This window comes from Uloborus diversus, chromosome 9 (genome assembly GCF_026930045.1).
Source record: "Uloborus diversus isolate 005 chromosome 9, Udiv.v.3.1, whole genome shotgun sequence".
NCBI lineage: Eukaryota > Metazoa > Arthropoda > Arachnida > Araneae > Uloboridae > Uloborus > Uloborus diversus.
Window position 1 is genome coordinate 93,597,084 of NC_072739.1, and position 23,285 is coordinate 93,620,368.

The 23,285-nt window shown below is 34.2% G+C and overlaps 1 protein-coding gene across 1 annotated transcript; it reads left to right on the top strand.

Moving 5' to 3' along the window:
* The first annotated feature begins 5,023 nt into the window (after positions 1-5,023).
* LOC129229899 (probable protein BRICK1-B) lies at positions 5,024-21,219 on the top strand. The gene is made up of 3 exons (XM_054864279.1): positions 5,024-5,144; positions 15,792-15,874; positions 21,007-21,219. Exons 1-3 carry the CDS (start codon positions 5,024-5,026, stop codon positions 21,031-21,033), a joined length of 231 nt encoding a protein of 76 aa, XP_054720254.1. The 3' UTR covers positions 21,034-21,219.
* The last annotated feature ends 2,066 nt before the right edge of the window (positions 21,220-23,285 follow it).

A 23,285-nucleotide genomic window follows, 5' to 3' on the forward strand; every position in this document is an offset into this window, starting at 1 on the left:
GGCAAGTTACTGCCAAGCCTGACTCGAATCGTCAAGCAGCCACTGTAGGCGCCTGCTGCTCAGCCTGCTTGGCGTGCAAAACAAGCAATGAACGGAGGCGGAGATCCCTGTTTATCATTAAAAATTGAAAGATAATATCATTAATTAGTAGATTTAAGCATAAGCAACAAATGCAGTGCTATAGATACATAGATACACTTAGTATTTGACAAAATAATTTCAGTCGACAACAAAAGTAGCACTTATCTGTGCAGCGTTTTTTTTTTTTTTTTTGGGGGGGGGGGGTTGAGAGAGACGCATTTGTCGTTTTAACAGCGGGATTGCTTGGTACGGCAGATAATATTCGGAATTATTTCTGTTTTAACTGTAAAAACTTAAGTGTCATCGTATTTAATTAACTTTCACATTTAGCAAGAAAATAAATGAATGGGAACTACGGAGTGCTTATTCGTACACACTGACAAAGCCATGTTTAGCCTGGTGCGGAGTAGGAACTTCACCTTCAGTATGCTAAAGTGTTGAAAGTCTACTCACGAAGCCAATAAGCCGATCGTTAAATAACGCGCTTTGCTTCTAAAAATCTCGTGCTGTGGGTCAGGAGTTCGCAGTAGCTCTGAGATACGTTTCTCGCGAAAAATTCGCGTTATCCCAATTTCGCGTAAATTAAATCGCGTTGTAGTGCGAGTGTACATGCCTACGCACGCACACTTCCTTGAAATATAATTTTTTTTTAAACTTCATTATTTTCTAACAATTTTTAACTTATTTATTTTGGGTCGCCTGCTGCATTGTTAAAAAAAAGTGTGGGGGGGGGGGGGGGTTGTGAGCTAGAAAGATTTTTTAGTTACTGCGAAATCAGAACTTTGGTTCACAAAGTTTGCTATCAAAAGTACAAATAGCTTTAAGATACCTTAAATCTAATTGCAATCACGCACGCCTTATTTTTCCTAATGCTAACCAATCCGCGGAACATATCTCATAGCTTTCGGTCCTTCCAACAACTCTTACTATTTCGCAGAAGATAATAAACGGATAAAAAAAATAAAGCTTCAGGAATTTCGTTGGATATCTACCCAACGCGTTATCGAGAAAAACCACCAAACCACGCTAATTGACACAAGAATAAGTAAGGACAACAAACGCATAAGAACTCGGCGCGCATTTCCGAGAGATGGGGATGATGTTAAAAGCGCAGAGGAATAACCTTTGGGCAGACGCCAAACACATTCTCATCACTGTCAAACCTTGAGACCATAAATGGCTGAAAGTAATAGCTTGACGCTTAGAGAGAGATTGTTGACAAATGCAAGACCTTGTGAAATGGCAGAGTCAGGAGGAGTAGATGAGACGACGCGGCCTGCGTAAAACGAGTATTCGAGCGAGGGCATGTATTTTAAAGGTCTAGCTAGTACGGAAGAGGAAGGAAATAAATGAAAAAACATGCCGATGGTGCATTAAACGATCACCTCAGTGGATGCATTTAGAAGACTAGTAAGGTCAAAATCAATTTGACCTTAAGACAGGCCCGTCATTTAGGAAGATCAGAAGAGGAGAAATGCCCCCCTCCCTCCCCCAACTTTGAAAAACTAATGTTTGTACGCGCAGTGGAGCCTCGAACAAATTTTTGGAAGACGGAAATTCACAATTTGTAGAATGGAACTCCAAATTTTGCCGAATGATAATAGTCTTGCCTAATCGTCAGGCGAAATTCGCCGATGAGGAAATTTTCGGAAGGTCACAGTGACCTCCCATCGGGGCGGCCCTGTATGCTCATAAGTGGGCTTGGTTTTAGTTGTTTTCCGATAAAATTTGCATTAAGTATGTAACCCTTTGCCCCCGTCTGAAAAAAATCAGTATGACTCGTCTGCCTTTAGACCTTTATATCCCCTTCCCTAAGAGCTGTTCTGGAAATTTTTCAAATGAGGGACGACTGATTTTTATTGTGCATGCTTTACTACACATACTGGTTAAAAAAATTTTGATCACTAAAGTTTCGAACTTTGATTTCGAAACATTTCTGGGGAAGAACCCCAATCCTACCTTACCCTAAGTCCTAACATTATGAGAGGTCGTTTAAAGTTGCAGTGTTTTCAACATGAATATCTAAAAATTATTAACGAAGTGACACTCAAGGGAAGGCAATCGGCCCCATCACCCCTCCCGTATTTCCGCGGCTGCTCTTTCCTTTCAAGAACTATAATCACAAAAATAAACTGAACTAATCAGTAATGTTAATTTTCACTTAATTTCCATCAAAATCAGTTCAGGAGCCCTATAGTCTCCACTCAGGGCCCGACTGAGCCAAAGGGAGGCCCTAGGCCCACAATAATTTGGCCCCCTGAAGACTTGAGTGGGATACAGTGGTTGATTTACAGGATTATGGACGGTTGAAATGCATTTTTGGGTTCATTTGCGTCTATGACAGAACTATGTAAATCATTTATCATGTGCATTATGAATACTCTTTGAGGCCCCTCATGATTGCGACATGGTAAATCTGTTACTGACAAATTGAATAAAAATTCTCCTTTAAGGAAAATGATTTCCAATTGACAAGTCAATATTTTATTATTATTTTAAAAATACGCGTGTATTTTTCATATAGTTGTAATGCTATGCATGATTCTTCAAATAATTTGGGACTCCTTAGGAAGATGGGGCCCCTGGCCCAGGCCTAGTCGTCCTGTGCGATAATCAGGCCCTGTCTTCACTACTTAATTTTATAAATAAATAGCCTGAATTTTGCTCAAAATGTTGAAATTTGCACTCTGGTGGATTTTGTTTTTAGACCCGTCGCAATACAATTTTGAGGATCACTTGGTCTATGCAAAACTACAATGGCGGATTTTTTGGGGGGGGGGGGGGGGGGGAACCCTGCATCACTTAAAAAATTCCGATTTTAAAGAATTTTTCGAGAAACATGGTACCTATTTTTCTGCAACTTTTGTCACATAAAAGGCAAGCTTCAGCTGACATAAATTAAATCACCCTTACATTTAGGGGAGCAGATACAAAATGAGGAAGCAAAAAACGTTTTTTTGATCATCCTGTATCGTAAATAGCTAGGAATAAGCTGTAAATTTCAGTAATTAATTTACTAAAAATTTGCAATAATTTTATAAATTTTCGTGAAAGTATCACGTAGATACAGACATTTCTTTCCTGAATAGCAGTTTTGTTTGCCTGTTCTTGTCTCATAACACGCAGAGTTTTCCGTTTTGGCTTACCACACTTTCATGCTATACCAAACTTTGAATAATTGGTTTTAAAAAGTCATGTTGATTTTTAAAAAGTGGAGGGTAATCCCATTGCATTGATTTTAACGCCTTAGGTGCTGTACGCAAAATGCTTGCTTACCCAATCTTTGATATTCAATAAGATGATAACATTTATATCGATGCTCGAATTCTCTGAGGAAAAAGAAAATTGTGCAGGACAAAATTCTTTTGGAACTTGTTTTTAACCTGTCGACACTTTTTCTAATGCAACACTTAATGTATAGTAGTATATTTATTTACTTATTTATTTTCAATTTATTTTTGAGCAATTACGAATTGCTTATTGTCCTATCTTGACCGTAGTTGAAGAAAAAGTAGCAAAATAAGCATCGGAACTAATCAGAATTTTGCATTTAAATTGGCAACATTCTCGAATAGTTTTACTGATATTTTATGACACAAAAGCAACTGGATTTTTGGACCCGTCTAAACTGGTTTCCCCCTAAGTCAGTGGAAGACGACGATTCATTTACATTTATTTATATTGCCTTCTCTCTCTCTCTCTTTTTTCATATTTACATTAAAGTGAACCTAGTAAGTAAAATAAGAAGTAACAACGTCAAACACAAATTGCAGATATGTGTTTCGGTGTACTAGAAATGCACTTTTCAATGCAAAAAAAAATTAGCGTATGGATGAAAAAGCATTGAAAAAGGCAATCCTTATAACGCCGAAACACGGGTCTGCAGTAATCTAATTTGTGGACTTGGTTATTTCTTATTTTACTTTTCGTGCACACAGGTATTTACTTCACTTGATCCTAGTAACTCTGAAAGTGGTGCATGTCATCTTATTTGTGAATTTGTGGCTAGCAGTAGGTTTCAGTATAGGTTTTGCAGATCATTACTTTGGAAAATTGCTTTAAAGTAGTCACAGAAAACCCTCATTAGCCCGTACCTTATTAAACTGGACTTCGCTTAATCCGTACAACCATTGAGATGTACATACTATTAAATATATTATCAGTTTTTGCAGGGCGAATTTTGTATTTTTGTATTGTATTTAAGTAATTTCCTTGATTTTTTTTTAAAATTTTATTTATTTGTTCTCTTGGGCTCAAAATACAGTTTTTGTTGTGCACTGTAGTTTAATTATGTACCTTGGCTCAATTTTTAGGTTATATTATTTGATCCGTACTTTCGCTACAGCTCACTAGTGAAGAGTATAGATGGCAGCACTAAAATAATTCAGGGACTCTAGTGATGGCAATCCAGTTAATAATAGCTGTTTGTGGCACCTGGCCCTAAATGTGTGCCATTTGTCCCAATTCCCCCTTTTTACAAGCCCTTCTACAAAGGTTCGTAACTGCAGAGTAGTGGGGCAGATTGTTTTTCGATAGGTTGCAAAAATCGTCCACAAAAACTACTATGTAGTAAAAAGTAATGACAAATGAAATATATCTTCAATACATTAAAAAATACAAATGTAGTAACAATTATATTCTCTTCTTTGACCGTCCTCCCGCCCCCTCTCTTTTTCTAATAAACAAAATTTGTTTGCTCGATTGCATTTACATTCCCCATTTCTGTTTTCGAATTGGGAACATCTGTCACCACTTTTGCACATACACTCACTGCAGAGATAAATTTTATTTGTAAGTATTATTCTTCAAAATACAAGGGTGAAAGTTTTCCAATCGAGACTTTCTTTCCTACTCTATATTATGGAGGAAGAGTATTAAACCCACGAAGAAGAAAGAGCAGTACGAAAAATACTTTCACTGTGACTGTTGCTTCAGTTAAATCATGGCGTCTGTCGAAAGAGAAGCTATTCAGAAACAAATACAACAAGATTGGGCCAATAGAGAATATGTTGAGATAATTACTGCTAGTATTAAAAAGATAGCCGACTTCCTCAATTCATTTGGTAAAGTTTTTTTTTTGTATTAGAAGTTCCTGTTTTATCTCACAGTTAGTAGACACCCTGTTGATTCATATGTCAATGTATACTATGTATTTATATGACTCTTATTATTATTGTACCTTGTTTACATAAGATTTCCCCATGTGCGAATCAGTGTATCATCTGCGTCATAAGAAAGTTGAAAGGGGAACCGTTGATTGACTTTTCTCTGTTGTAAGGCATTGTGGAGAACGTAGTAAAACTGAGAAACAACATAGTTTATCATCACCTAAGTTGTAGGCTTATACGATTGTCCGGTTTTTTTTAGCAGTTATTTTCATTCTAATGATTCTTTTATTTTTCAATCTCTTGTGGAATGTATCAACAACATACACAAAGCTAAACATTACGAATAACTTAAACTTATTACAAGGGTTACACACCAGGTATTTTTTTGCAAGTGTCCCTTTTTGTGAGAAACTAATTGATTTTTTTTAACACTTTTTGAATTTTGTTTTAATATTCGGTATTTTTTATTTTATTCTTGTTGTTACACATGGCCAACTGGAAATCAAAACCTGGAGATTTGGCAGCTCAATAAACAATGAAGCAAGATAAAAATTAATGCATTAACAAGCAAACAAGAAAGGAAAAAGGGATTTAGAGCAATAAAATAAATTTTCATTAAAGTTCTGATAGTCCAATAAAATTTCGCTTTTTCATTATGTCTCTGAGCCTCTGGTTCTAAATAGGGGTGCGGCATCGATGTTGATGTTTTGGTTAAAACATCAATGTTTTACTTTCGATGTTTTTTAATGTTGATGTTTTTGTATTTTAATTGAAAATTATAATAAAATTTCTCACAGAGAAGCGACATTGATTAAAAAACATTGGTGTTTCAAATAATCAATCTTCAAAAAAAATGGTGATATCTATAAATTGACTCAAAAACATTGAACTCTCGGAAACATCGACATCACCAAAATTTGAAAAGTGCAGGATCTGAGCTGCTCCTCTTAGCTGCCATGCAAAATAAGTTCAAACAGGGTTGCCAACTGCTCCGCATCTTGCGGAGTTCGTCTACGAAAATTGCAAAATTCCTGAGCTCCACAAAAAGTTTTTTTGCTCTGCATTTCCCGGCCGAGCGTTTTCAAGCATAACATAGTGTTTAAAGCTATTTTTTATTTGTATGCTAGTGCTTAAAACGATTATCAAAACTCAAAAACAATTTTAGACAAGGGGCGGTTCCACGATCATGTATGTGACATTTGTAAAAAAAAAATTCAACAAAATAAATTTTTTAAATGGATTGAAACTAAATATTTTCATGAAATTTTTTTTTATTTGATAAGAGTAACCTACTACATTTATATACAAATTTTTTCATACACATTGCATGAATTAATTAGGTGCAAGATAATTAAATTGTATCTATCATGTATGTGACAATTTTTGGAAGTCCCTTTTCACTTCGAAACTTTCACAATTAATTTCAGCAAATGTACAAAGATTTCAATGTTGATATTTTTTATTTACTTAACATCTAAGTTGATGTTAATAAAAACAGTTCTTTTACGCTTCTTCAGGTCCAGGTACATTTTTGAAAAAATAAAAACCAAGTATCATGTTTGTGACATGCCAATCATGTGTGTGACAGAGTACGAAATGAATGCAATATTTTAAGCATAGCTTTGCTTATATAAGTTCTTTATCTGTAAGAACTACAAAATTGTTTTTGACATGCATGATTTTAAGATAGAACATAATAAATTTGCTTTAATTAAGGTTAATTTTACAGTTTCATTTCTACCCAAATTGTGCATCGACTGGTTCATTGAACATTACAAATCTATCAAAAATTGTAGGCATTGGCAAGACTTTCACAATATCACTTCTAGGCACTTGATATTGTTCAGCATTCTCTACATAAGAAAAGCTTTTTGCTGATACTTACTTTAGATACGACACAGTTAAGTCATGATTTTCATCTTCGGGAATCGAAACTTGACGTACAAAATTTTGCTATCTTTTTTTCCCCTGCAACTTTTACTAAAAGGAGTGAACCTGTAACAATTACTTTTGACATTTGTTTGTTATCTACTTCTAAATATTTCAAAATGAATGTGGTTTCTTTACAGCCACAATTAGTGTAGAAATGCAATTCAGAATTTTTTAAAATAATTGCATGAATACTTCGTATTCCTTTCATCTCCTGTGCTTTTGACCAATCTATAGCTTCAGATTCTTCATTGATTTGATGTTGCGTTATTGACAGAACTGTGATATTAGGCATAACTTTAGCAGCCACTCTCAAAAAATCTAAAGCTGTTTGGATTGTTTCTCGTCTGGCCATAACCTCCGCACGCACTCGTGCTTTTGCTGACCCACCAATACCATTGACAACTCCTTTGCCATGAGAAGTGGCGGTATATTTCCAGCTTATGTTATAAAATTTTCCTTGGAATTTTAAATTTAGTTCATGTAGTAAATATGCCATGCACCGATTCTTAAATTCACTCGATGGGCGATCTGTCCAAATTATTAATTTTGATCTATTATTAGCTGGAATTACATTTAGGAGGTTGCTTAAAAACACTGCAACAGTATTTTTACTTTTATCATTAGTGTCTCATACAATAAGAAAACACAGGGTATTTTGTGCATCAAACAATGCTGCAGTAAACAAAGTAACAGAGCTCTGACTCCATAATGCTGACAGCACCTCTCCTTGCCACTCACACCCATAATTCATTGCAAAATCTAATTAAAGAACTGAACCATGCATTTTGTGGTTCTCGAATGCTGATGCTTGGATTCGCTTAATGCGAACATGATCTTGAAATTGTGGAAGAGCACAGTTTCAATATCATTCAGTATCACTAAGGATAAATTAAATGTTGCCAGATCTGGAAAATTATTTATTATTCAACTGTAAGTACAATTTTTAATATATTTTCTAAACGTAGCAATTTTAAATTTAATTTTAATTGACTTTATTTTCATTATGTACAATGTCACATACATGATGTCACATACATGATTAGCTTTGTCACATACATGATAGCTTGTATCTCTGTAAACTAATCTTCTAAAAAATTTGTAACAATTTATTTGACATAATGTGACCAATTGTGCTTTGCATAGAATAATAAAAAAAATTTGCTTTACAAATGACATACTTATAAGAATAAGAACAAGTCTTTATCATGTATGTGACATATAAATTTAATGTCTTCCATGGACATTGATTTAGTCAAAATCAATTCAATGAATGTTAATTTTTAAAGTGTTATTTAATATGTAACAACATGCTAATATTAGTTTACAGTATTAAAAAGATTAAAAATGATCATTATTATGTTTGATTATTTTTTAAAGATGAAAGTTAAAACCTGAAATATGATCATTTTTAGGAAACCAAATTTGAAGCATTCACTTTAAGGCTTAAATATTTTTGTACATAAATAAAAACAACACCATTGGAAAGAGCATGTTTTTGACATACAAAAATGATTGTTACTCATTAAAAAAAAATAAGAAATTTTTTTTCGCTCTGGTTTCATTTTTCGTGGAACGGCCCGCAATTGGTTCTCGTTTTTTTAATTGAATTTTGTGCAAAATACCGAGCTGCTCCACAGTTCTTAAAATGCTCCTCAAATTGTATTTCCAAGGTTGGCTCAGATATATACTGAATCCTCATTGCTTGGAAAAAAAAACATAAAAAAGAATCAAAGAAAGTAAATCCGCTGCTGTCGGTGTTTAGGTTATCTCGAATTTCCCAAAACCATTTCCACTATAACGGAGCAATGAATGCATTCAAAATTAACATAGGGATTTTTTTTTCGAGGTATTATATACATAAACAGCGACAGGAAAGCTTCCTCTGGTCTGATTTGTTTATTTTTTCTGTTGATCAGGTGGTGTTGTACATAATTGGTTAGAGAATATATATATATAGGGGAAACTCAGGGCCCGATCAAGACAAATTGGTGCCCAGGTCCTGAGTAAAAATTGGTGCCCCCCCCCCATGAGAAAATCAACACAATTTCAAAGTCAATGTTTTATACTAGAAACCTAATACACTAGAAACCTACACATTACTACAGAAACCTGGGATTTGAATACCAAATACTCAGGGGCGGCAAATAGGGGGGTCAAGAGGGGGCGGTCACACCCCCAAATTTTTTGAGCAGAATGATAGAAAATGGGTGAATTCAATTTATGTAAGTCGGAAATCAATGTTCATTAAAGGAAATCACGCTGGTTCTCAGCAACTATTTGAAGAAACTTGACACATTCTCAGACTAGAAAAAGCGTTTTTCGTTATTTGGATGATGATTTAAAAATTCATGGAGTATTTTCGGCTTTTTCAGAACATAGAAAACAGATAGAGAACCATGGTTAATTTAAACTAAAGAATACATTGCCTCATATAGGCTAAATATTTCACACTTGTGAGCCCAGTGTAATGATGGTATGTCCAATATGAGAGGCTCGTGAAAAGTGGTGTAGCAGCATGGTTTTCACAAGAAAATTCCTTGATATTTTACATTCACTTTACGCTCATTTTTTAAGTTCCATATTTATTTAATAGGTGTTCATTGCTTTCTTCTGCTAGAAACACGTTACAGCTGCTCAATACATTATAATGCTTTCTTAGAAGCTTCTTAAAAATGCATGTGATTATTGAATAAAAAAAGATATATCAACCAAATACCTTTTATGGGGCTCTATAACTATGCAATGGTGGAGTGACACAAGATAATCTTCAAGAGTTAAAACGATAAAAACATTTCTCTATAACTTCAAAGCAGTGATTTGACAACTGGAAGAACTGTTGCAAAACAATTCTTTCAGTGATGAAATAGCTCATGCCCTTTAGCATGTATGACTTCGTTTGAATTTTTATCCAATTTGTTTGTACCGGGAAAAGATTTTTGAAAAATGCTTTACTCTATAAAAATTTTATATCTTCAATCCATCATGGATTATGGTTATTTGGATTGGATTTTGAAAACGAAAAATAAAATGTTTCAACTGTGAGTAAAATTTTTAGCATAAGGCAAGGAAAAATACAAGCAATATATCGACAGAATGGTTTTCACATCCAGAGACTGCAGTTTCGTCCTTGTTATGGACTTATATGTCTGGAATAGGGAATAACAGAGCTAGAGGCAGATGATAGCTCATTGAAGCTGAGAGCGCCGATATGACCAGATTATTCAATGATGAAAATTTTAAGTCCCTCACAGTTTTTGAAGTAGCTTTTAAAGTGATTTTGAAGAGCAAGATATAAAAAGTGTTTTAATACATAACTTTGCGTTACTTCAATTGTTTTTTAACTATTACAATCAGTTCAGCTAGTAGAGTTTTTTTTTTTTATGTCTCAGGAGGTTAGAGAAATATTTTGGAAGCACAAAGGGAAAAAAAATTACCTTTTCCATTTAGCCGAACTGGCAAAACAGCACGACATTGGGCACTGATAGATTAGTAGCACGATTCCCTGCTCTTCCGAATTCCAAAATTCATGCATTATAACATTTCCAAAAGGTATAAAACCTTTAGTAGCGAGATGTTTTGTATGATAACTTTTTAGTCAATGAACCAAAATTTTAATTGTTTCTAAACACTAATTTTATTCATACTAAACCGATTTTATGACAACTTCTTGTTATTCAATGTGTGTTTGGTTTCGCTTTGGGGCTATACACATTTAAGAAACTCGACCCCCCAAATGAAATGGTGAAATGCCGTCCCTGCAAACACTTGATAGTCACCATACTAATCATAGTTAAAAATGCCTTACCTTAAGGTGAAAATGAATTAAAAAACAATTTAAAACTGCAAAAATAGCAAATAAATAAAACTAATTCTGACATTAAGCTTTAAAAAGACTTCTTTCTGGCTTTAACAGAGGCAAATGTGTCGATCACATCATCGAAATCTAATTTTGATGTCACAAAATTTTCAATGGTCAATAAGAAAAACGCCTGTAAATTATCCTGAGAAACGCAGCTTCTCAAACGATTTTTGATTCTTTTCAAAGCTGAAAAGGAACGTTCCCTTTAACAGAAAAAAAGGAAGGAAGTAAGTTAATTTAGGCTATTTTAGTGGCCCTAAATTTGTGGTGCCCAGGTCCGAGGACCCGCCGGACCGTGCGTTAATCAGGCCCTGGGGAAACTAGGGTAAAACCGGGAAGTCCGGAGCAAACTGGGTACCCCCTTCTAGCCTCTGTAAGCTCTGCAATCACATGGACAAGAGAGGAACTACAAGCCCATATGGTGAAAATATCTTATGTGGTTGAGAAAAATGGATGTCATATTTGAAATCAACGCAGTTAATAGAATAAAAGTTGCTAATTACCATACAATAACTTTTTCATGACCTGAATTTTGCAGGCCTGCATATTCTTAGACTATAAACACTTTCTATTTTCTAACTGTTGCCAAAATCAATTGTCTTTTTATTTAGCCCCATTATTGATTATTGGCATTGATGAGGATAAAAATCCTAAGAAAGCTTTAAATTTCATGCTTGCTCCAGAGAAGCCTTGATTCAAAATTTTCATTATGATTACTATTAAAATTGCTGTTGTAAGGCAGCGAATTTTTGCAACAATGGGTTTTAAATTTAATCATTTAATGGGAAAATTACACAAAATTTACTGTTTTCCATCAAAACTTTTTTGAACTAAGTTTTTAAGAAATAAATTATAGCCTATGTTACCTGCTGATAATGTAGCTATCTATGGTGAAAGAAATGGTTTAAATCGGTCCAGCAGTTTTAAAGGATACGGAAGTAACGAACATTGCTGAAAAATCAAGCATAGAAAAGTACGAAAATATATCACAAAATTCAAGTGAAAGATGTGTTTAGGATATTTGTTTCGTATTGTCATAAAGTTCCCATTTCTTTTTTTCTGGGAAAAGGGAATTTTTTTAACATGAACTAGCAAAATTCTCTAAGGACCGGTCAAAATTTCTGTGGATGAGTGCCGGCCCACCGGATTACTGGTTGAGAATCGCTGCTCTAAACCATTTGCTTTCAAGATATTGTTCTTGCCCCAAAGCAGAATAATTGATGATGTTCTGCAACGTAAAATTATTTGACCAAAATTGTTCTGCAAGTACCAAGCATTGTATACGCAAGCAAACCATCGTGACCTTTACCACAAATCAGGAGTCCTAAATCAAAATTGTTTCATACAGGAGTTTTTTTTTCCCAGTGTTATAAACTTCACTGTTGCTATGCATTTCTGTGGAGTAAATCGATTAAGATTCTCCAAAAATAGTTTATATGCTTTCTAAAATGCATAAAAAGAGCAAAAATGCAAAATTTTATTAAAATCCAAACCTAGGTGTCAAACCTCGTTTTTTTTGGTTAATTTTACATGGCATGAAAGAGCAATTAAAATCATGTTAATAAATAAATAACTTACTAAAATAATAAGTTAGGGTAGCATATAATAAAACACTATCTAAATAATTGAAATATTTTCAGGATGCAAAGGGACTGAAATATCAAACAAGACACGCAATTTGCGGCGATGGACTTGTTTCAATGTCGGCATGTTTCCAAAACATACGCTTATGGAGAAAATTGTACTGGATGAAGATCGGTTGGGAAAAATAAGAAAAAGGAAAACCAAAAACGCTGTAACAATCAGAATCTCTTCTGATATGTTCTAAAGAATATTATATTTCATATTCTAAATAATATACTTCATATTCTAAAGAATATGAAATTTCTGCAGAAAATCTGCAGAAACTGCAGATTTTCTACACACATCTTCCAATTCAAGGTAGAATTTTGCAAAAATTCTGCAGATTTCTTTAAGTTCAAAGTAAATCTTAAGTTTCTGCAAATAACTTATCAAATTCAACATTTTTCGCGAGCTTTCCGCCGAATTATCGCATTTTGCAAGAATTTTAGATTTTCTTTTAATTTAAAGAAATCTGCAGAAACTCTGCAAAATTCTACCTTGAGTTGATTTGTAGAAAATCTGCAGTTTCTGCAGAAATTTCACAGAAATCTGTAGAATTTCTGCAGAAAATTTGTCTGAGTTTTTCTCTCGCATTTGAACAGAATTTGTTCTGCAGCTCAGGCATCTGTTCTGCGACTTACATCGCAAATTTAGTAGTATTCTGCTTTGGGGTGTTCTTGCAATATACACAACGAGTTTGCTTTCAATATTGTCAGGCACGATTTTCGTAGTAAGGAAGATTTGCCTATATTCTTAAAAATTCTAGCTGGTTCTCAAGAAGTTTCAATAATATGGGTAGAAAGTACTTGCCTGACATAATATTAAAAACAAACTCGTTGTGGGGGAGAGAGAGCTAACCAGCAACTTGTTATAGTGCATCCAATTCTTGCAAGCAAGTCAGAAATATAGCTTGTTTTTTCCTACTTTTTTGGAAGGAGAAATGAACAGAGATGCACACATTGAATATCATATTTAACCTAACACAAAATATTTGGTTAAAATTCCTACAGAATATTCAGCCAAATGCTGAATATTCGGTTTAAATCTCAGGCTAACATGGATATTAGGAAAAATTATTATTTTAGCAGGGTAGTGGAACCTTGGAACAGCTTACCGGAAGAGGTGGTAATGAGCAAAGGAGTAGACAGTTTTAAGAGGGCCATTGATCTTCACTGGGGATTGTAAATTGACTAGGACCAGTCTAGCTGGGCCCAGAGCCTGTTGCTGGTCGTCACTTTTGTATTTGTATAAAATTTTTATCTGTTACATTTGTATGATGCAATTTAAAACAGAAAATATTTTATCTGTTTTGTGTCTTTTGTTAAACATAAATGCATTTAACATCCTACATTTATCTATATTAAGTATAATTGTTAATTTAAATGAAAAATTATTAAATAAAAACAAAAAACCCGACTGCGTAAAAACTAAAAAGAAAAATGTATAAGCCCATTAGTTTAGAATGTTATTAAGTACTATTGAATAACTACACCGTTGAAATAGTTTTATAACCGTACACAGATAAGACAAATCATAAATTCAAAAGCAGAATAGAAGGATCAGCAGTCGAGGCCCGTTCCTTTCTGATTCAAAGAAACCCATACAATTTGAATAGGCCCCGACTGTTGATCCTTCTATTCTGCTTTTGAATTTATGATTTGTCTTATCTGTGTATGGTTATAAAACTATTTCAACGGTGTAGTTATTCAGTAGTACTTAATAACATTCTAAACTACTGGGCTTATACATTTTTCTTTTTAGTTTTTTTGGTTTTGATGCAATCGGGTTTTTTGTTTTTATTTAATAATTTTTTATTTGACACTTTTTAGTTATTTTTCATTGACTTAGTTATTATGATTATGATACGGTACATTTCTCAATCTTGTCATTTCATTGAGAGAGTTTGTTTGTATCGTGAGGTCTATTAAGTAACTTGCAGTGGTCTAAACTACTGATAATTAGTCCCTCTACGGACCTAACTCTGCTTAAAGCTACACGTGCTTGGCATTCGGCAAAAATTCATGAACCTAAGTCAACCACAGTACAGTTATATAAACAGCCTGTCTAACTCATGATGACGCAAAATCGGAACCCCCCCCCCGTCAGTCAAATCTTTCTCTCAAAACTAAAAAAGCCTAAAAGCCTATCGAGAAAGTAAATGTTGCGAAACTCAGTACCTTGAATCAAGGCTAAAACAAATGCATGTTAGAAATGAAAATCGAATTAGTAGACTTTCTTTCTTTTGGTGCTTATTGCACGGGTTTATTTTGATGAGGACTACAGTCTGGGTGTCTTGCCTGCATTACGCATAATATACTTTTTATTATAGTACACAATACAAATAAAGAACACATGCAAGAATTCACATCAGAAAGAGGGGAAAGTACATCCGGAGCGAAGGTGTCTTGACCCACCGCCTCAAGTGGGAGAAGCAATCGCTTAGACCACTTGGCCACTAAGACCCCAATTAGTAGACTTAGTAAGCAAAAAAATTCAGGCTGCGAAAACTACCTGCATTTGTCGCACGCAGGTTGCGTGCGACACAGTGTGCAACACCAAACGTTTGACGATCTTGAACTGCCATATTTTGTCAACTGGTTGTTGATAAGGTGAATTTTGATTACTGTCATGTGTTTAGTGACACTCCCAAGGTTAAGACAAATCGATTGACTTAAGAATTACCAAAATTGACCGAGGTGTTTATGCCCTAGAACGCCACATAGAAACAGACATACATACATAGACTGATGAACACATTACCCTCCTTTGTATCGTGCACACGCAGTCGAGTAAAAATAAATAAGAAAGGAAATAAATCATTCCCAAAAGCAAATTACTATAGCATATGGTTAGTTTTATACACTTATTGTTCAATGCTGCATTAATTATTTTATTATCATTTGTTTAAAAGAATGTTTCGTAAATGCTCTTATACCTGAATAGAAGTTAACAGAAAGAATATTTATACAGTATAACTTCAATTTAACAATTTCCTCATTTTAAAGATACTTTTCACTGGCCCAGATTTGACTGCATTGAATGTCTATGTTCTATTTAACGAAATTTTTTTCCAATCCTTTGACAATCATTAAATTGGGGTTATACTGTATATGCTTGTTTTTTTTCTCTTGACTAAATGAAAAAAAAATTGGTTTTATTCTAAAATCTTTTCTATTGAAAATTTTTAGATATGTCATGCAGATCCCGGTTAGCCATTTTGAATGAAAAGTTGACATCACTGGAAAGAAGAATAGAATATTTAGAAGCTCGGGTATATATATATATATATATATATATATATATATATAGTATTTAATTATTTTATATACTTGATAATGTATTATACTGCATATTTCATTTTGCATAACAACAACAATGTGAAAAACTCTCAAAGAAGTATATTTATAAATAATACGTTTATAGCAATGTATTTTATTTATTTATTTATTTATTTATTTTCAAAATAGCTTTAACTTTTAATAGAACTTGTTTCAAACCAATAGGAGATTGCATAATAAACATTATTTACACATTTACTAAAAGAAAGAAAGAAAAAAAAATTTTTTTTCAAAAAAAAAAAAAAAAAATCAAAGCATTTAAAAAATTCTATTCTAATTAGGAATGCAAAGCAAATACAAAAAGCATTGCCAATCTGAAATTGACTAAAAAACACAACCATTTACATACAGGAAAAATAAAAACACTATATACAGTTGTGGTCAGAGTTATGAGGACAGCAAAAAGTTGCACTGAAAAAAAAAATCCTGAAATAATTCAGTTAAATTTGTACATAAAATGCCTTTTTGCGCAAGAAATGAATCTAGAATGCAGAACATTTAAAAATACAAAATATAAATGCTTTTCTGTGATTAATAAAAAAAAAACGTTATTGTTAAAACTGGACAGAATTATAAGGACAGGGAGCGTTTTGCCCTGAAAAACCCTTTCAATCAATAATATATCTGCCCCCCTTTTTTTTCAATCACTTTTATTGGTCTTGATGTCATGCAAGTTTAATGTTCTTGGAAATTTGTATCCTGCTTTTTTGCCTGACGTCCCCAATCGCTTACAAAGCATTTATATCGTCATGTAGAGCAGTGTGCAGAGCAAATTTTGCTTTTTAGAACCCACAAATCTTATTGTCCTTATAATTTTGTCCATATAAAAGGGATGTCTAAATTCAAACTTCATTCCATGAATACAAAATTTTTACGTATTTCCAATTTAAGTAATAAAAAAAAGCTTCTTTTACTATTAGTTTCCAGTCATAAAATTTTCATAACTTTCCGACCAAATGCAGCCAAGATTTGGGGATTTTTCGTTTGTCCTTATAATTTTGACAACCACTGTATTCGCTAATTAAAGCCTCCCAATATTTTGTTCAAGTAAGGCGTTTTATGCTTAAATAATTTATTGTAATGATAGTAAATACTTAGCCTAAGAAAAACTATACACTTCAAGCTATACGCGACAAAATGTCGCCCCCTTCCTGAAAAAAATCTGGCATAGGACGCTTTCCACTACTGCTCCCTAGTATACAAACATTGTGCTTTTAAAACAAATTGTGTGTTTAGCTAAAACCTTAAGCTAACTCAATAAATCGAAATAGAATTTCATGCTACGGATCCCCCCCCCCTTCCTTTTTTTAAAAATTGAATAAAGAATTTTTTCATGTTTCCTTCTAGCTCTTTTTCTTGCAAATTTTATTTTTGTTTTTAATTTTATCTATAAATGCGTTTTCCTACTTATATGATCAATTTTTTAAAAAATTAAAAAAAAAACGAACCCCAATTCCTTTCTTTTTCATTAGTTGAAAAACCACTCTCTGGCTGTTGCGCCCCTGGTGAAAGACACTCCTGCCAGCCCCTCGGTACCCTATCAGGTGTAGAGTGGGACGCAGTTCGTGCTGCCCAGGGAAGTCTCAACAATTTTTCATGCTTCTGTCATTTTGGCGAAAAAAAAAAAAAAAAAAGCTTTTGTGTCCAAAAGAAAAGTTTTTGTATAAGATTATATCAGTGTTCAAAAACCAATGCCTTATACATTGACTACAGGTTTTTTTCACCTTTTAAATATAACTCTGTATATATATCCCCCTCTGGCTCTTTTTCTTGTGAGTGTTTTTAAATTATTTTTAAAATTATATTATCAATATATATATATATATATATATATATATATATATATATATATATATATTTGGTCATAATGCCGCCCCCCTGGCTGCTGGGCCCCTGGCGAGAGCCACTCCTGGCAACTCCTAGTTAGGCTACTTGTGCCAACACATGTGTCTGAAGCCTGTCACAAATATACCATTGGGCTGTCATGGTGTTGGGGATCAATATTAGGGGGCCATGTTTTGCATGCAATAGTACCCCACAACAACCCCTTTCTCAGCTGTATGTGCGGTCTACACTGTGCTGCTAAAAAGTAAAGGCACTCTTTCCCTATTCACTACCGTGTCTCTCTCAGCATACACGATGGTCAGCATTGCCCAAATTGAATCTCAGTTCATCACTAAGGATTCTTGATCCCTTCCGTTGCAGTCCAACCCGACTAATGCAACATTGCTCCAAATGGAGGCAACAGAGTGAAAATTCTAATCCAGCTTTTGTTTTGGAGTGATACTGCAACTGGAGTGATACTATCGGGTGCCTTCACATAATATACAGGGTTGCCCTAATATTAATCCTTAACACCATAACAGCCTTCTGGTATGTTTGGTAGGCACTCATGGTAGGGCTCTTATAGTAGTCATTTTTTAAGAGGACAGTGCTGAATCACACACAGCAAAGGTGTCAGAGGACTTCTTCTTCCACATTAGGGGTCCACATTCTTTGGTTTGCTCAATCCCCTGATTTGTCACATATCTGGGATTGCTTGGATAGCCTATGGGTTTGATCTACTTAGAGCCGCTTTTACAGTACAGGATGACATAAGATATTGTACATGACTGTTATGGCACAATGCTCACCTGTGTTGTCTCGTACATTCACACTAGAAGTGGTAGGGTACTAAACAGGTGAACAGGGTACTAAAACCTCCATTCATTTTGGATTTTTCCTGCCGAGTCATTCCTTGTTAACTGACCGAACCAGTGGTTTGAAGTAGCGCGCTACAAGTAGCGACGCAACTGTAGTAGCTACATTTTTTAGTAGTTTGTAGTGTAGCGCACTACTTTTTTAAAAAAGTAGAGTAGCGAGTAGTTCGCTACAAAAAAAAGTAGTTTGTAGCGATTTCTGGAAACTACTTTTGAATCAAGTTTTAAAAAAAAACGCATTTTCAAACGAATCTGACTGGTGCAAATCTTACGCGAGTAAAAGTTGCACCAAACAAATTCGTAAGACTGAAAAATTCGAGCTGACCTCTAACATATAATTTTGACGTCATGTGTTGTATCTGTTTGACGCCATTACTTTGTTTGGCATAGAAACTTTCACATTTTCCCAATATTCGCCTTGAATAGAGCATGGCTTAAAAAGAAAGAAACGATTTTTTCCCCGTTTCCTGCAAACTTTGCCTGTTAAGCAAAAAGCTTTCGGTATTAATGCCATTTGCACATGCAGTCGAACTAATATTTAGCACCCAAGAAAGAAGGTGATATAAGCCCTGCGCTTCCATTAAGAAAATTTTCGTGTAGCGGGTGAGGAATTCGTGTCAGCTGCAAAATTCGTTCCTCGAGTAAAACTCGCTCTATATAGACATTTCGCGTTAGTCAAATTGCGTTGTAGTCCTAGTCCACTGTTGTTAAAAATTGCACATTGAAGTAAAGTAATCATTTTTAGTTATGTTTCATGTTTCGGATAATTAGTAGTACCGATTGGGATATTTTTCATTTTTCTTTATTTTGTCTTTTTTACTGATTGAGTGTTGATATATTAACATATTAAAAGTCAATTATTAAATGTTGTGAGTTTTTGAGGTTATTGGCAAAATAGAAAAATGCTGTTATTTCATTTTATCAGGGGCGTAAGAAAAGAGATGGTGTCCAGGTCTGGAACCCTAGCTTGAAGCTCAAAAGCAATCAATTCCTATGAAATAACTAATGTTATCCTATGAATCCCTAACTATGAAATATAAGTTCCTTTAAAATTAACTCATATAATGAAAATTTAAGTTTTTCTCTTTTGTTGATGCACTTCATCATCTAAATCAATTTTATGTATATGTATGTCTAGTCTGTGTAAAATTTAAATTAAATTACGATTGGATTTATCTCAATTTCAAGTAGCCGAGTTGCTCTTCTTGAATGAAATACTATTTACTGTCAGGAAGGGATTAAAAATTTGAAGGTTGAACTCCTTCCACTTTTAAATCCTTTCTTGCAGGGAATATTCGTGCAATTGGTAAAAAATGTTTCGATTGACGAATCGTTTCAGTAAAGGAAGAAAGAATAAATAATTTATAGCAATATTCCATGTTCAAATGAGCCAATATATCAATCTGAAAATTTTGTTAATTTTTTCATTCAATCTCAAACGGTGTGTATGTGTATGTTATTTATTTAATTTTTAAAAAGTAGCAAAGTAGCGACTACATTTCAAAAGTAGTTTGTAGTTGCTACATTTTGAAAAAAGTAGTTGTAGTTGTAGTTAACTACATTTGTGTTAAAGTAGTTGTAGTTGTAGTTCGCTCCAAAAAAAATGTAGTTTTTCCAACCACTGGACCGAACATTTTGCAAATCGTCCCCACTCGACCAACTCATATTTGGATGAAATTTTATAGAGGCTTTTGAAACTAGCCTATGCAAATTTTCAGCTTCTGAGATCCAAATTCTGAGGATCTAGGATCTGTGAAAAATGTGATCCCAAGTGGCGGTTCAGCTTTTTGTGCCAAATTGCCAAGATTAGACTGAGTTTACGGAAAATTTTATCACACTGGAAGCCTGGAATTTTAGGCTCTTAAAGTATGTTTGGCCGTTAATGTAGTCGAGTATTTTTGTGAATTAGTGCGAGAAATACTGTACGATTGAAACTGACGCAGTAAAGATTACTACGCAGTAAAGATCCCCAAAAAATCCATGACACAAAGAAAAATTTATTCAACCATAGCGACACTTTTGCATTGAGAAATTGATAATATTTTAATGAAAAATAAAGAATTGAAAAAAAAAATTTCATGTGCCCACTTTCCCCCTTTTTACTTATTTTGTGTCGAGATTCATATCTGTGTTTTTTTGTGTTTAGTACATTTCTGATGTTTAATTTTCTAATACAATGTTTCAATCAATGTATTTTGCTTTTCATATGATTTAACCTATAGTTAGGGCAAACCTAACCAGGCAGCCTTGTAATGTGTGATCTGTGTAGCTTTCACAATGCTGCCAAGTTAGGTTTGCCCCAACTATGTAGAAGTTCATGTTGCTCATTTAATCATATTTTATTATACTCATCAATATTATTTTAGGTTACTAAAGGAGAAACTTTGACCTAACTGTTCATAAAATCTGTGCTTGGTTCCTGAATAAAGTTCTTGGATCATTCTTTCGTAGTGTTATGTACTTTATTGCAGTTCTTTTGTAAATGTTATTCCATCTCATGGACTATTTGTGTGTATGAAGCTGTATATAGGCTGTAAATCTTCAATGCACTGAATTATACATCTGTAAACTGTTATGTATTTTTAATGAAGCTTGTAAATTAATTGAATAATTAAAACATTTTTCTAAATATTTTGTATGTATGTATATTTATTTATTTATTTATTTTTGTACATTGGATGTGTGATCATATTTCTTTTATAACTTAATATCAGTACTCGCACGGCGATGGCCGTGCTAAGAAAGGTCGTCCCTTGAGGTCACTTAGTGATAAGCAATAGAAAGGGATGTGAAACAGATGGATTTTTGGACAAGGGACATAGAAGAGAAAAATTACACGGATGTAGTGGGCCAATGAATAGTCATTTGCGAGATTCTCTACTGCACATCTCACATGAGCTGAAAGGGATTCTACTAAACCAGGGGTGCCAACCAAGGGAGGGAGGGGGTATTTTTCTCTTTTTTGGGGGGGAGGGGGTTGCTTTTGTCGTGGGAGGGCTTTGTGGCATTTGGGGAATGGTGTGCCGTTTTTCTTTGAGGGGGGGGGGATGGGCACCCTTGACTAAACCCCTTTGGTTAAAAAGGAATGTAATCTGAAAGCTTTGAAAAAAAAACTAAGTGTTCTTTAATGCTTGAAAAGTGGAAGTGAGCTGGCAGAAGTTTTGAGTTTCACAATTCATTTTTCCTGATAATACGCTATAGTAGCACCTTTTTTTTTTCCAATTGAAAACTAACTTTATAGAAAGAAGGAGTGTTTGAATTTTTTTCAAGAACTAAGTTAACCCTTATTAGAAAGTGTTTTAGAGTGAAACAAGAAAGTAGCAGATTTTTCTTTTGGTTTTAGCCAACCAACTGAAACTTTTGTTGATTGAATCTAATGAAAATCATTAAATTGTCAATTTATCTAATTCGTAATCTATGTGTAATAAAAAGTGAAATCTCCCAAAGCGTAATTTATATTTGAAAGCCCAAAACTCGAGAACTAGACGGCAGATTTCGCTGAAAATTTCAATTCTGCTTCTTAGGAGCTTCTTGCTTAGGTTTATTTAATGAGGACTACAATCTCAGTGTTTGCATCTCTCTGTACTAGTGATATAATTTAAATCATAAACTGACCTGAACACATACAGGAAAGAATGAAAGCATAAGAAAAGGGAAAGTATAACAACCAGAAAGAGGGCGGGAGTCGAGCGCACCGAATCGAGTGTGTCAAGCAACCTGAGCATCACTAAACCCTCAAAAATTTCAATGTACATTTTTTAAAGTGTTGGAAAGGTTTAGAGGATAGCTCGAAAAGAGTTCAATGAATCTTTTTTTCCAATTTTTATTTTCACATAAATTCCCTAATAGGGGGGAGGGGGTGGAAAAATGTGAGCGCATTATATGTGTCAATTCAAAATACGAATTTTTAAGCGTGAGATGGGCTTTGTTTTTTGTTTTATCTTTCAACTTAATTCGAAGGAGTGTTACAGTTTCTTTGGCTCGAGTTTTCTAGTCTTCTTCGGTTCTAGGTCATTAATAAGTGCTTTGTTAAAATCATCAATAAAAAACGAGCACACTGTGCCAGTTTTAATTTTTGTTACATTCGAAAGATCAAAATTTTCTGCCCTAAATGAAGTCTGCCATTTGAAAGTTGCTAAATTAATTAAAATAGGAGTTATAAACGTCTTAACTGAAGTTCGAAAACGTCAGAAAAAAAGTTTCTAAGTACCTGTAATGAAAACATGCTTCATTGATCGTAGGTTTCCCAACCGAAGGTATCGTTTGCGTTTTGTTATCAATAACCCATTCAGAAAATGAGACCTGTAATTGCCCATGGTCGCTATAGCTTTTACACGCTCATATGGTCGAGATTCAAACTCGGATCTAAAATCAACAGCGTACATTATGCGCCATGTAAAGCAGCGGTGCCTACCCGGGGGGGGGGCACCCCCTGTGCAAAGGACATCTTTCAGCATTGATTTGGATTAAACACTCAGTGAATTGAAATTCTAGTGCAGTTTTCCATCGTGAGAGCACAGGTGCCTCCATCTGGTGGGAATTGTGTTGAAATTCTCAAGCAGTAGCGATAACGGCAGCCGGCTGATGATGGTGCCGCACAGAAAAATGAATACCATCCAGCCCCTCTATAGAGAATGAAGAGGAG